The sequence below is a fragment of the Periplaneta americana genome, chromosome 10 (genome assembly GCF_040183065.1).
Source record: "Periplaneta americana isolate PAMFEO1 chromosome 10, P.americana_PAMFEO1_priV1, whole genome shotgun sequence".
Lineage (NCBI taxonomy): Eukaryota > Metazoa > Arthropoda > Insecta > Blattodea > Blattidae > Periplaneta > Periplaneta americana.
Genome location: NC_091126.1, coordinates 178,998,769 through 179,014,620, shown reverse-complemented (window position 1 = coordinate 179,014,620; position 15,852 = coordinate 178,998,769). Strand labels below are relative to the sequence as shown.

Genomic DNA, 15,852 nt, shown 5'->3' with positions numbered 1-15,852 from the left:
TGACCTTCAGTAGTCACAGCAACACATTTCTTTTAAAACATTACAAGTTTCGCAATTTATACGGAGTTTTTTTACACCTTTGTAATCCGAAAAAATTGCTACAAGCGGGATTTGAAAGCATTACAAGAAGGTAAAAGTACGTAGGATTACATATGAAATGACCAGGAATGATACAAAAAGAGCGTAATGAATGGGATAGCAGGTTATACTGTACTTGTATATTCACTTGCAATCACTAAACTCCTCTAGAATGCTGTCAGAATAAAGCATATGAGGCAGAACTAGTTCAAGCCTGTTTATGTCGACTAGCCTAAGATATAAAGTGATATTGCCTAATTAAATTGTCGCAAATTTTTGCCGATGTGTTGCATATTACTTTTTTCTTGCGCACACATTTATATTCCGGGATTCATTTTAAGCTGTGTCATTCGATATAGCTATAGAATCTGAAACTGAGTGTATAAGAACACAATTCTTATGTCAACTCACTCGCTTGTTACTACTTTAAGACTAAACAGATATTATCCAGCCACCACATGTAACATATATTGAACAATAGTACTTACCATAATGTCTCATGAAGGAATCGCAAGTGGCTATAGTGTTTCACCTACTACTCGCAAAAGAAAAGTTACACACTCACAGGTGGGAAATAGATAAGATTTGTGATTTCATTGTAATATTATACAAAGTGTAAGAAGACATTAGGTTGATATTGTTGTTATTGTGAATTGTAACCCAGAGTATTATCAACATTACAAAACTTTGTAAGATAATAGTACATTATGCAACGAGCCTATAATGGTAGTAATTAAGACACGAGTATGTTTATGAAACGAGCGCTTGCGCTCGTTTCATAATTTTCATATGAGCGTCTTAATTACAATTATAGGCAAGTTTCATACGACTTTTTATGCTCGACCACATTTCTAACTTGAAATTATTCATAAGTATTCATGTTATTCTTGTCTGACTGGGGAGCGGAACTGATCTTGTGCAGTACCTCGTAAATTGTGAGATGTGCGCAGACGTGAAAGTACTGATTTTTTCCGAGAAACAAATGTCATTGACCTTGATATAATCTAGAGAGTAAAATAAACATTAATCTTGATATAACCTTGAAATTGATTTAGACATTGAAAAACGAGATGACAAATTAAATTTATCTGAATATTATTTACAATTAACGCTAATTATTATAGTAACAGAACATAACCTTCTGCGACAGTATTGGATTTCCAGCCTCCGTGACATTTTGCTAGTTGTCTTTCGATTGCATATCCGAGAATAATCCATACTTGCGCTTTCATATTGCTACAATAGTGTTTTCTGATTGGTGGAACACCTGAACTATAATGAATAGGTGTCCTTGAATGAGGTCCATTAAAGGGCTGCTACCAGGTGTATAATTACTACATTTCGGCATGGTCGAGCATAAAACAATTTAATTGCATTTAATTTACAACTATTACTCTGCACACACTTCTTTTTAATATTGGCCTACATTTTTTACCTTCAATATTTTAATACAGTATTACTGGGTTGCAGCTATCATCTACTTTCGCTTGTAAGCTTATACTGCTACAGACGACAGTAGTAGAATACAGAACCCTAGACCTCTCTGTAGTATAAGCGAGAGGACTAAATTAGATAAAGAAGTTTAATTTTAATAAAGATGAAAATAATTTTCAACTTCAATATGAGTATTAAATTACTTATTTGCAGATATGCTTACATTATAATCACCAGATTTGTAGCCTGTCCCTATGAACAAACTCATCCCCTTTTCTTGGAGAAATGAACAGTAATAAATTCAGGATTGCGAGGAAGTCTGAAAAGTTCCGTAAACTTACAGTTTTCCAGCTGAGAATTTCCATAAGTCAGATAGTGCAAATACAACACTCATTTTTTTTAAAATTAATACACTGTTTTTCTCTCATTAATGAAGTAAACTTCTACACATGTCATTTTATTTCGTACGTTAATGACTCCAAGACCTACTGATTTTTAAGTAAAAAATAAAAATAAATAAATAAATAAAATTTTAGATAAAACAGACTTCAGTGACGGAACAGGTTGCTCACACTTTGCATTGCAGTGAAGACTACATTTTCTTTCTTTGTTCCACATACAGTAGCATGCAAATTAATCCGAACACGACATATTTTTACATTTTCTGTCATTGTTGGCCTCACAGCTGCTCATACTGCTTTAATTGACATCTGTAGTACATGTAATTCCATTGTTGAAGGTCTGTCATTATTTTTTTTTATAATATGTGACATTTTGCCTGTCGTTTTGAACTTATAAGCATTTCAGTTGTGTTGAAGACTTAATACTGCAATCCTGTGTACATTCTGTCGTCTTCACAAATGGATACAACTCCACGAAAACGGTCTAAAATTATAACATTAGCAGAGCATTCTTCTATGACACAGAGGCAAATTGCTGCAGAATGTCACATCGGTTTGGCTACTGTTAATTCGATCATAAAATGATACAGGGAGACTGGATCCATCACACCCCAGGAAAAAGGAAACTGTGGCCGGAAAAGGAAGACTTCACCTGCAGATGATCGTTTAATTGTCAGGAAAAGTAAATTAAATCCTAGACTAACTGCTGTCAACTTAACCCGCGAGTTAATGGCTACCAATGGGGCGAATATTCACGTCACAACAGTGCAGTGAAGGCTTTTGGAAGCTGGACGACGGGCTTGTAAGCCTATTAAGAAGCAACTGCTAACCCCTGTTATGTGCAAAAAACGCTTAATGTGGGCAAAATTACATCAACACTGGACAGTGAATGACTGGAAGAATGTACTTTTTTCCGATGAGTCTCATTTCGAGGTTCACAGCCACCGTGTTTCTTATGTACGGAAAGGATCCGAAAAAGTAACAGCAGCTCATCTCCAAGAAGCACCCAAATACCCCCCTAAAGTAATGTTTTGGGGTTGTTTTACACATGAAGGGCATGGAGCATTAATACCTATCAAGGGAATGATGAATTCTGACAAATATATTCACTTATTGGAAACCAGAATCGTACCCCAGCTGCAAAAATCATTTCCAGATGGCAGAGGTGTGTTCCAACAAGGCCTGGCACCATGCCATACGTCTCGAAAAACTACAGAATTCTTCAACAAAAAGTATATTCAGGTACTCCCCTGGCCAGGCAACTCACCCGACATCAACCCCATTGAGAACTTGTGGTCACTTTGCAAAAGAAGAATGCAAAAAATGGATTGTTCTACAAAGGAGAAGATGATTTCTGCCCTCATTGGTGTATGGTTTCGCGATGAAGAAATGAAGAATATTTGTGGGAAATTAGTGGAATCCATGCCAAATCGTCTCAGAGCTGTTATTAGGAACAAGGGAGGCCACATAGATTACTGAGGTATGTCTTAGATCCTTTTTTTTTTATCCAGTTTGAGTGTTTTTGCACAAGTAATTACGTTGTTCGGATTAATTTGCATGCTACTGTATATCTGCTGTCACAATCTTTCAATTAAACATCATGTATCAACATCACACTGCTGCCAACACATTATTGGTTTCGGCCATTCATTATTAGTGTTCTGTCCAAGGTGAAATTGATGCATTATTTAAACATTCTCTGAAGAAATCTGTACTTCGTGTTTCACATGAAGTGACATTTCTAAAACTGGAGGTCGTACAGCTACTAAACTTTTAAAACAAACTATAGTTCAAGAATTACAGCTACACAATAACAAGTCAAGGAATTCCTGTAACTGGGTTTTACAGAACATTGTTGATGGTATTTTAGAGCCAAATTTAATTTACTCTCATGAGACATAGATGTAACTATGCTAATAATTCATATTGTCAGTTTTACCCTTAATATGTAATGTATTTATCATCATCACCATCACTATCACATTATTTCAACTATCTTTTTTTTTAGCTTAATAAGTGCTCTTATAGTGTTCTTTGACCTTGTTAATTCCTCTATTGGACTTTAATGTAATTTATAATGGAAGAGAAGACCCTATGGCCTTAATCCTGTCAGATTAAATAAATAAAATAACTTAAGATCTAATATAGGCTATGTAAAATGAAATAAATTAAAATACATAATAAAATAAATATTAAAATAAATAAATGAAAACAAGTTTCATTGAAATTGGTAATGTAGATGTTTGATGGCTGAATAATTTTTAAAGGGTTATGGTCCACACATTCCCTAGATCTAACCATTTGCAACTATTATTTGTGAAGAATCTTTAAGGATAGAATCTACATGAATGATCCCCACACTATAGACGAACTTAAAGACAACATAAGAATAGAAATTGGAGGAATTACGTAAGAAGAAATTTTGCAAGTTAATTCTAATGTCATAAAAAATGTCAGGAATGTGTGAATGCTAACAGACTGCTTTGAACGACTTCTGTAACACAGGTCAGTACTCATTATGAAATAAAAATAATTAAAATATAATTAACAACAGATGTAGGTGTTAAACTACACAGGAAGTTGCAGATCGAACCTGCAGCTATCTCTGCTGCTCACCTTGAATGCATAAGGCCTACACTTCTTCAGTTCAGACCCAAGCTGAATGCATTGCGTAACTGCTTAGGCTTCCACACTAACTGAAACTTACTTTTTGAGGACTATTTCCGATGCTCCTTTGGTGAACAGTCTGTAGCCACCACCTTGGCGTGGTATCACAGTACTCATAGACTTCCTCACAGAGTTGAAAGTGTACACTCTGGTGAACACTTCTTCAGGTGTGTCATCCCGAAGTGTCTGGTAATTTCTACCAAGCCCTTGAACGAACCCTAACAAAGCACATTCTGTCTTGTTGCCTACTTGTTTCGGTAACTCGCCAGGTTCATCAGCAGGCTGTAATAAATTATCCACATGTAAGTTTCAAGTCCAAACTGAATGTCACTTTTAAGCGCACATTAAATCACACCTACACTTACCATAATGCGGGATGTGTATGCTGAGTTTATGGCAATAGCTTGCACTAAAGTGTTTCCAACATGTGAAGGAATATCCGAAAACTTGGGCGTTGTTTTGGATAGCTTTTCACAAATGTATGATTGAACAACAGTCATCCTAAAATACACAAGAAATAGTAAACATCAGTCACAAATTACCACAAAATTAATCATACGTGAGATGCAGTTGTAGACAGTGTACAAGGAGGGCTGTGATTCTGAACTTCACTTAAACAATTTATGTATTTCTTCCATTAGTGCTACTGCATAAAGCATCCTTAGCCTTCTCCTCACTACTGAGCAACATCACAGTCGATTCATAAATAGAGAACTCAGAACCGAACTTCTTTCATGTATATAACAGTGATCAAATTCAATATCTTACTAGTGTCGATGTCCAGCTCAACTTCATTTGTCAAACCTGGTATTTCAGGTGGAACAGGAAATATCAACAATTCCGGACAAAGAATAAATTTTCCAATCTCTAATGCATACCTATTTGTAGTAAGGGTTCCAGTCTTGTCCGAACAGATGGCAGTTGCATTTCCCATAGTTTCACATGCATCAAGATGACGAACGAGATTGTTATCTTTCATCATTTTCTGGAAAATGAAAGAAGATATGCAGGAGTTAATTTATTATCCCGGCAATACATTTCCATCGACATTAACTAGTCCCCGTTCTTAGCCTATCCTTAAGTACAGACGGCAACTCTCTGTACATACCTTTACAGAATATGCAAGAGAAAGTGTAACAGCTAATGGAAGCCCTTCTGGCACTGCGACAACTAACACAGTCACACCGATGATAAAATACTTGACAAGCTCACTTGCATGACTACTCTTCCAGCTGTTCTGTTCGACAACATAAGTTTTCACACAGAACTGAATTACCAATATCACAACCGTGAGCATGGCAATCATGGAACCTGAAATGCAAATTCAAAATAAATAACATACTGTATTTTTAAGTAGAACTATTCAAGAAATATGTACAAGGTTAATAAAACATCTGACAAGTAATTATCATATCAGTGATAACTGATTATTATACATTCCAACATGGTCCCATATTTTAGGAATTTTGCACTGTATCACAAAAGCCAAAACATCTTTTGTTTCTAACAATAGACTGGTGTATTCCAAACCCCAGTCTTGATATAACTTAAACAGTTAACATTAACTAATTTATCTTGCGTGTATATCAAACACACAATGAAGAAATTTCTGATATCTAGCATCTGTGTACCAAGTAACAATTTTTGGTCTATACTATAACTTTCTGGCAATACAAGCTTCCACTGTATTATTTCTTACTTTCTCTTTGAGAACACTCAAGAACAAAATAGGTCACCTCTCATTTCTGCAAATATGGTTATGTATTATCTCTGCTCATTTGTTTCAAATGGAGCACACAGTAATTTCTGGGTAAAATTTGACATCTGTACTGACTGACAAAGGAAAAACATTTAAGATACATTCCAAGAAACAGAAAGGAGAGTAACAGACTATGATTACTGGAGTTGTCGTGTTTACTACACTGACAAGGGAACCATCCCAGGTCATGGTGCTTCAATTTAATGAAAATGCATATTTAAGCTAATTTTCGTTTGTTAAGAAATGCGGTGATAGTTGTTCGTGTCGCATTTTTCTCATTTACGAAATATACAGACTTGAAAATCGTTCCTACTTATGCTGCTTCTTCGTGCACTTGGATCCTCATAGTTCCACGACACCATATCACAGTTCTCACATTAATGCTATAGTAATTTTTTTTTTCTCAACTCGCATTAATACAGTAGTTAATGCAAACCATGGCATTTGTCACTCATTCGTATACAGTTCAAATCCATAAGTAATGCAGCTGGAAGTCTAGGAACACAACTGTACACATGCTTTCAAGAACCAAAATGAGAATTTGGATCTAAAGTAAATCGACATTTAGATGCCGGTAAGTCATTTAATGTCTTGGTCGATGCAAGTAGTTCTGGTAAACTGACAAAAATCATGTGAAAAGATGGTTAAATGATGTATTTCTCACAGATGTTAACCCTTAGAAGCCGTAAGACTTATACCACTATTGCATGCAAATGTATAACTCTTAACCTGCATAATTGGGTAAATTCGTGTTGGGTTTGTTAGCCGACCGGTTTAAGGCGCACAAGGTATGACCAGCCAGTATATCATGCCTATGATCAGAGGTTCATGTCCCGGCCACTGCAGTCAATTGAACCTGTGGTAAAGGATGGGGAAGGCACAAGTAAAGCCCACAGGTTTTCAGTTGAAATGATTTTGCTAATATTTTTAAGAAGAAAAAAAATTACAAAAAAAATTATCGTTTTAATCAAGTGCAATGTTATTAATGTTACATAAAATGAAAGAATATCAACGTATTTTATATAAAACATACAATTTATAACATGTCATGACCATAATACTAGCTGGCCACTATAATGGATGCACGGCTCCTAACACTACTACTACTGGATTCCTGGAGCAGTCAGATAGACGACACTATATTTACTGATGGAAAAGTAAACAATACTATGTATGGTAAGACAATTAAACATAAATTATCCCTCCAAAAACTACAAGATTTTTGCAAACCTTGGATGTGTATTTTTATAGCACTATACAATTTTAACTCGAAGGCTAGAAGAGTATTTAAGACAAAATTACCTGCGAAAACATTCCAGACAAGGACTTCATAATGACAATACATTCTGTTGTGTATCACCAGTTTCATTCACCTGTCCTCTGAGACCTGAGAATATATGCATGGCAGAAGTGTGGATATGTGATGGAGAAATATGTAAGAAAATTTGACAACGTTCTTGCAACAACGTTGCATGTTGGAAACAGTATGTGTGTGTTACAGAAGAGAGTGAAAAACCAGCCCATTTAAAATGTTTGTACTGTTCAATGGCTCTTTGCCCCAACCACTTAATTTCGAATCCACACTATCATATTTAAGGTGAGTCACAAAGTTAATACCTATTTGAAATTCAAATCCAATTTGTATTTCAATAAGAATACTGAATTAATGTGAGTTAAGAGAAAAAAATATACTAAAGTGTTCATGCAAGAGCTGTGATACAGTGTTGTGGAACTATGAGGGTCCGAGTGCACGCAAGAAGCTGCGTAAATAGCATCGACTTTGAAGTCAATATGTTTCGTAAATGACGAAAATTCGAAACGAACAACTATCACCACGTTTCTTAACAAATGAAAATTAGCTTAAATATGCATTTTCATTAAATTCAAGCACCATGGCCTGGGATAGTTCCCTTGTGAGTGAAATAATTATTTAAGACAAATTAAACACTACAATCAACCTAACGTCCTGTAACAGAACTTGGGAGTAGTTATGTTACTGTGTTCCTAAATAGATTAATTTGATGGAGAAAACTTTTAACTGACAAAGATAACAAATTTACAGTGTGAAGTTATAATACAAGGTAATGAAATTACATATCATAAAAATCCCGAAAAATAGCACGGAACCAGCTTTGTTTTATTAATTATACATCTGTCAGTTACTTCAATGTAAAATAAAAGCTTTTATACATACCTGCATAACCAATTTGAATGGCAAGTTTGGTTAGCTTGGCTTGGAGCACAGACTTCTCTTTCTTGTGACTCTCTGAAGCTGGTGCAGACTTGTGATTCTCCAAGTTTTCACCTTCGCCGTGCTTATTGGGCGTGTGGTCAACCATGGGAGCAGGCACACTCACATGGCTGTTACCTGTTACTGGTGCTGCCTCTTCCTCCCCTACACAACAAGCACATGTATAATCCAACGTTCTCATCCAGAGACAGTACTATTACTATTATGTCTAACAAATGTCTTCTGATAACATCACAATTTAATATTGATATTTTAATATACTGTTTATTTAAGACTTTTCAGTCTTATATTTATTAATATAATTAATAGTGGGATATTAAAGATTTAAAAAAAACCTGAAAGAAGTCACTTCAGTGATTTTTGTTTCCTCGTTATTTTATCGCCATATTTCGACACATCATTAACTTGGTCATTAGCAAAACATAGCCAACTAGTATTAACCTTTTATGCAATGAAGGAGTTAATTTTTGTTTTGTTTCACTGCTCGTGTCAATAGAGCAACAAGAATTAAACAGCATTTATCTACATTTTCTATTGCACTTAAAGAACTTTAAATTTATAATAATTTTACTTATGAGAGAAACTTTCAGTTCTCAGAGTTGAATAATGCAAAAAGATCTGCAAAGAATATTTTTCTCACATATACTTTTTTCACGTTGAATACCATTTCTTTTAAATTATCTGTATTAATACTTCGATTAACTCCCTCTCCACCTCCACTGAATATTGTGCAAGTGTTATCTTTTTTAAGCCGTGTTGTGTAACGTCATAATGAAAAGTAACTGTTCATTTTACATATCTTATAACATAGACCAGTATTCAGTTCTTAGATTTGATTTTTGTTATTTGCAGAAAATTATAGAGAAAACATACATTTTAAAGAAATAAACAGTGTTTTAATAAGTTCGTAAGTAATCAAATGTTAATCTCTTTGTTGACTGCAAATACACGAGACTTCATTCACAAATATACATAACTCGTTCTTCGAAAAGGAACTAAACACAACATTACTGAGTAAGTATTCACAGCCAAATAATCAGCTCTTCTCAAGTCATCTTAGTTTAAATGGCATCAGGTTTTAATTGTACCTGAGTAGCTTTCTATTTATAAAAACAATGCACATATCAACAAACCCTCGCTATTTGCTACTTTATTTCTTAATCTGATTAAAGACATATTTTGAATTTTTTCACATAAAAACAAATAGTCTTTCACTGGAAGTGAACTGATGTACTCGTACCTTAGTTGCAAAGCGAAGGACAGTCAATAACCACTACGTCACAGAAAGGGCATTTATTATTAATCATCTACATTTGTATACTTTCTGTGCATGCAACAACAAGTTACGTTTAGGCCTATGTGGGATAACTAATTATGTGCAACCGTAAATAACTGTCTTCATTCACTTCATAATACATGGAGAAGTGAGAGGCAAGGTATTAAAGCTCTAGTAGTAATGTACTATAATACGAAGAATTCTAATCCTATTCAAACGTATATTTTGTTACTTAGATTTTCAAGTTAAATATTGCTGAGTTTAACAATGAGCAGTGTATCACAGGTGCTTAATGTACAGAATAACTTTAAATACATAACTGTGTTTTATTAACACAGTATACAACAGTCCCAATAATTTATCAATGTGTTTATACAGCAAAAAACTCTTGAACAACAGTACTGTAGTGTTGATGAAAAGAACGAGTTTATGTAAATAAAGTGACATATAGAAATTAGAAGTAGATTGCACTCGATGTGCAGTATGTGTGTGCAATGTCAGCAGATCTTCGGTCCTGATACTGAACATCAGGTGTAAGTCCGTTGCAGGGAGGTCATTCAAACAATTGCCAAGGAACGCCAAAGAACTTGACGTCTTGTTGCTGTTTAGGGACCGAAAATACGCTGTCTGTTAATAATGTTACCATATGCATGTGGTCTATGAAGAAGAAATTAACTCCATTCAGATGTATGACCTCATAACACTGTTTATCAGTAAAATGTACTTCTCTCTCATTGTTAATAGTACTTCTGTTAACATGCAATTAGTATTAATGAAACCATTTTATACTATGATTTGTAGTATTCTTGAAACACATGTTGAAGAAAATGTGTTTTACAATATCCTCAAATATGTAGCATAATGACTAAAATTATATCCACTCATCTCCAGCGTATGCATAAAATGTACCGGTACATTTGTTTACCCAGAATATTTACAGAACATAACCTAAGCCAAGTAGCTCACATAAACATTGATATTTTAACTTATATTTTAAAATAAGAAAAAATTCGAAATACTTAATTATAAAATTTATACATTTTCGAAATTCTTTGGAACACTATTTTTGTTTAGTCAACTGTTCGAAGACAGGTTTGAACATCAAATTTGACACCAACATGGTATCACTCATGACGCAACTAAGCCAGGAGATAATAGGTTAGAGTGGCCAATTAAGAAATAAAAAAGAAAAGGAACTTATGTTTATTATTTAGACTAAGTAACGGAAAGTGTTACATATTACACCTCTTTCATGTCGAGTAATGTGTGTTTTAACTCAATAATAAAGAAGCCTACTGCATATACCTAATAAAAGGTCATGCTGGCCACTTACCCAATTTTTAACCATGCTATCCAAAATGCACCATGCAAGTTATTCTACGTTCAAAACTTCTTGAATCTCTATTAAATACAAGCACTTTAATAAGTACCGCACGTAAAAATTAAACTTCAACTTAAACTAAACAAAACTATCTCCTGTATTAGATTTTTCGTTACATGAACTTTACTCCTCTCTTTTGCAGAGAGGGAACTTAAGTGAAAGATGACGTGTAACTTTACATCACCATCACAGGATCTTTTGTTTACCGAGGTTTTTAGCATATCAGGTACAATGAAACCCTGATACATTGTATCCTTTTACTATGTTATCACATGCAATACGCGCTTTTTTCTTTCCCTGCACAAATTCTATACAAAGCTCTTATAAAGTACAATTTCTTACACTCACGTAAGTTGCCCTTTTTGTCGTGGGAATTATTTCCATTCATTTTATTAATGTTTGGAAGAATTAAAAAATCGTTTCCTTTCCTTTTCTTTATGAGAGTCATCATCCTGGAACTTAAAGCCCACATACACTAACTCACCCTTCTTCTTTGACAAAACTACTTGGCTAAATCTGCAAATTTCTGCTGGTCATTTTTCAGTTATGCTTGGAGTGCTACTGAAGTATGACTGCCTTATTTATAAATGGCTTTTAGAGAACCAGGAGGTTCACTGCCACACTCACATAAGCCTGCCATCGGTACCTATCCTGAACAAGATTAATCCAGTCCCTAGCATCACATCCCACCTCCCTCAAATCCATTTTAATATCCTTCCATCTATGTCTCGGGCTCCCCAAAGAACTTTTCCCCTCCTCAGGTCTCCCAACCAACACACTATACGCATTTCTATATTCACCCATATGTGCTACAAAACTAACAGTGTAAATCAGACAAAATTCTCTATTCATTAGGAATTCCATCTTTTACATTAAGAACAACAACATAAAAAATGTAATTCAACCACCGCAGCTGTAGCATGAGGAGGATGTAACCAGTAATGGTGAGTACTGGGCAGTTATGTGCAGAAAGTTGGGAGACATTCACTTTGAATATTTTGTGTCTGAGACTTCCGATGTAGATGATATCATCGAAAATCATACTCCATACTGCAACTGAGGAAGAAGAGGATGAAGAAGAAGAAACTAACTGATGCACCAGCACCTCGCAACAATCACGGTGGTAAGACAATTTATTATTATTTTTTTCTGATGAAATGTCAAATGACATGAACTCTTACTTCAATCATGTAAAAAATGTGGTTATTCATACAACTATGATGTTGAGTATTATCTACAGATTACAGTATTAGGCTTGTTACATATCAACTCTCCACATTTCTTCTGCCCACTGTCATGTGATGTAAGATCTTGTATGGTGTTCTATCCTTAAGTTTCTTGGTCACGTGCTGATGCCAATTTTTCTTATAATTATGTACAGTAGTCGTAATGTTCTATGTGCAATATAAAGGATGCTTTCATTCCTTTTGTGATTCATTAACGTATGCCCTGCCGGTGGCCTTAGAAGCTGCACCTCTGTTGGGATGCTGTAAGCATCTGTGTTTCAGATCCATACAACTGTGGTGACAGGATTAATGTTTTAAAAGAATCTTAGTACAATCTCTCTTATAACTTTCATTAAGAGAACCCTCTTGTTTCTTTCAGCTGTTGATATTTAATGATTTTATTGCCAAACCCTTACAAGAAATACAAAAGAGATCGCATCCCACATAAGAATGAATTTACGTGTTCCAAGATGATTATTGGCAATTACTTTTGCTCTTCGTTTCCATTTGTCCTTGTTGTTAAAAACGTTTAAATTATACCTGTTTGAAATAGTGTACAGACTGAACTGCTCTCTGCCAATTATCTTCCAAGTAACCGACCATGCTTCATCATGAACAAACAATATCTTCGCATTTAATTGTGCTTCTTACATTAGATCAAAATGCAGGAATCGAATAATCTCCCAACCTGTTCCTACCCACTATCTCACTGAAGAATAGAGAACTGACATGTGGCCTGAGTAACATCGTGAATCCGACGCTGACAAGTGAACCATCCTGTTTCACCCCATAAAGAGCCAGGTTCCGTTTCTATGATTTGAAGCCTGGTAAGACCCAGGGACCCAAAGCACCATGCCTTTCCTATATCAGCATCAGAAACCCATACTATCCCCAAGACAACACCCCAGCCTATTTATTATTATTATTATTATTATTATTATTATTATTATTATTATTATTATTATTGGAGATGATAGATTAAATAAGGGGAGATGAACAGTGTTGGTGGAATGATAAAGGGAAACTGAGTACTCTGATAAAAACCCTCTGGAAAGTCCTCTTTGCCCAAAATATTCCATCACGAGCTGGACAAGGATCGAAATCAGTCTACCTGCATGGAAACCCAATGCTCTAGCACTTGAGCCACAGACGCAACAAGGTTGGGGTTACTACTGGATCCAGGTTCAGGTTCAACAACTCTATTACCTTCGTTGTCCAAACTGTTACCCTTCAAATCATCAGTAGGATGGTAATTTTCATCTAAGGAATTACCACTATTTTCTATCAGCTCTCCCACGTCTGATTTATTCTCTTGAAAATTACACAATCTTCAGCAATCCTTCATTTGTGGGAGACCATTGTCCATCACACTGATCACTGCTGAGACATTGTTATTATTTCGAAGTAACTGACGAAATGAATTGCCACAGACTAGGTAGCATACGAATACTGATCAAAGATATTCATTTCATTGTAGAGTATTCAATTGCAATTGTTGATTTTGGATTAAAAACACAAAAATCATTGTAACATTCGTTGAAATCAGCTGTTCTTCTAAGTATAAAGGTCAGTAAGTATGGAACTAATTTAGCGAAAGTAAATATTGTTGTGCCGAGATGATTTACAAAACAACTTAGGAAAAGTCAAACTCACAATAGTACATGATAAAAAGTGTAGCAGTAATAGTGAGTTTAAAAATGGAAAGTGCCCAAAATGAGCGCTTGGTGGCTGCAGTGTTAAAACAGACATTCTTGCAGTGTGTTACTCTAATTTTCATAGGTTTTACTCTTTATTCTGACTTTTATCTTTATGTCGAACTATGGCTCTTATCAAATGCTGTGGTATGCCTTCAGAATGTAATACTGTCTACAGTTTTGTTCTGTTTACAATTTCAAATGCTTTCTCATAGCCTATAAAGGCGATATATGTAGGGATGTTAAATTCGCAGTGTTTTTCTAATAGTTGAGCGGTACTGAAAAAGATACAGTCTATACAAGATCTCCTCCTGAATTCATTCTCTTCTTCCATTATGGACCGATGTATAATTCTGGCATACATTTTACAGCCAGAATTTAAAAGGTTTATTCTTCTGCAATTGTTAATCTTCCACAGTTCTCTCATTTTTTTAATAGATATAACAATTCATTCCATTTAATAAGGATATGCATACAATGACCAGATCCAAGAATCTATTGAAACAAGATGTTTGTGTGTACTTGAGAAGTTCTGTGTTTGTGTTATTGGAGCCACGTGATTTCCTATTTTTGTTACTCATAATAAAGCAGACATCAGCTCATCTATGCTAATTTTATCTGCATTGACATCGTTTCTGACTAATTCTGTGCTCATTTTATTATTTGAATCCACACACACAATTGTTGATTTTTTTTATTACTTTCGCTGGGAGTTGCTTGTAGTTGACGAGTTCATCTACAGATCTGGATTTGGCATTTAAAATACGCCTGTTTCTTTGTTTTTGTAATGTCTCGAAGTTTCTCATTCCATATGCACATTTATTTTTTCCTACAGCTTTTCCTCCCTTAACGGTCTTTCAGTTCATGATACTCAACTTGTAAATATAAATATTAACACATCATCAAAAATACATCATTTTTGCAGTATGATGGTCCTTGCCTTGCAGATGTAGGTTAAGTTCATTAAGTTTCAGCATCATGTCCATCAGGAACCACAGGTCCAAAAACCACATATCCAGCTTTGTGTACTCTTCTTTTATTGAATTGAGAAACTATTTGTTTTCTTCCAGAACACTCGCAAAATATTGCTAATAATTTCCCCTCTACAAAGCCACCTAACCTCTGTATGTAGAACCAATTCAGTATAATCAACGCCTTCCTCTTCCAACAGTGCCTTAAACAATCTGTGCTGCATAGAAGAAGCCTTAACTGAATTAATTATTTTCACAACTGTGTTCATGACATGATTAAAATTAAGGAATTCTGCACATAATATTTGTTGATGTAGTATTCAGTGATATGATAGAAAATAATGAAGGCATTCATCTTTCATATACATAAAGCTATAAAGTCATTTTTCCAGCCAACAAATGCAGGAGCTCCATCCACCGTACAGCTGTCAACTTTACATTCTTGCTCATAATTCTTGAAGGCATTGTAAGTGTCATCGCCTTTAGTTCGTTCTATCAGTGAAATTCTTTGAGTGAAAAGTTGCTAAACACCATTTTCACAACTGCGATGAATATGAAATGTCCGTTGATTCATCTAATTGCAAGGAGTAAAATCCACATCTTTGTAAGTCAAATTTAATTGCAACCCCATGCCGTCTGCTGTATTTTCCATTGTCCTTGCAATTGTCCTAGCCGATAGCTGCACTTTGTTGATGGCAGAAATAATTTCAGTTT

The 15,852-nt window shown here is 34.9% G+C and overlaps 1 protein-coding gene across 16 annotated transcripts in view; it reads right to left on the bottom strand.

Moving 5' to 3' along the window:
- The window catches only part of PMCA (plasma membrane calcium-transporting ATPase 3), an 805,979-nt gene that overhangs the window by 110,437 nt on the left and 679,690 nt on the right, over positions 1-15,852 (bottom strand). For all 16 annotated transcript variants that reach the window (XM_069838528.1, XM_069838532.1, XM_069838529.1 and 13 more), the window contains 5 exons: positions 8,534-8,734; positions 5,689-5,891; positions 5,459-5,565; positions 4,946-5,081; positions 4,621-4,862 (listed from right to left, as the gene is read on the bottom strand). In XM_069838528.1, coding sequence (XP_069694629.1) covers positions 4,621-4,862; positions 4,946-5,081; positions 5,459-5,565; positions 5,689-5,891; positions 8,534-8,734 — 889 coding nt within the window. The remainder of the gene's footprint in view (positions 1-4,620; positions 4,863-4,945; positions 5,082-5,458; positions 5,566-5,688; positions 5,892-8,533; positions 8,735-15,852) is intronic.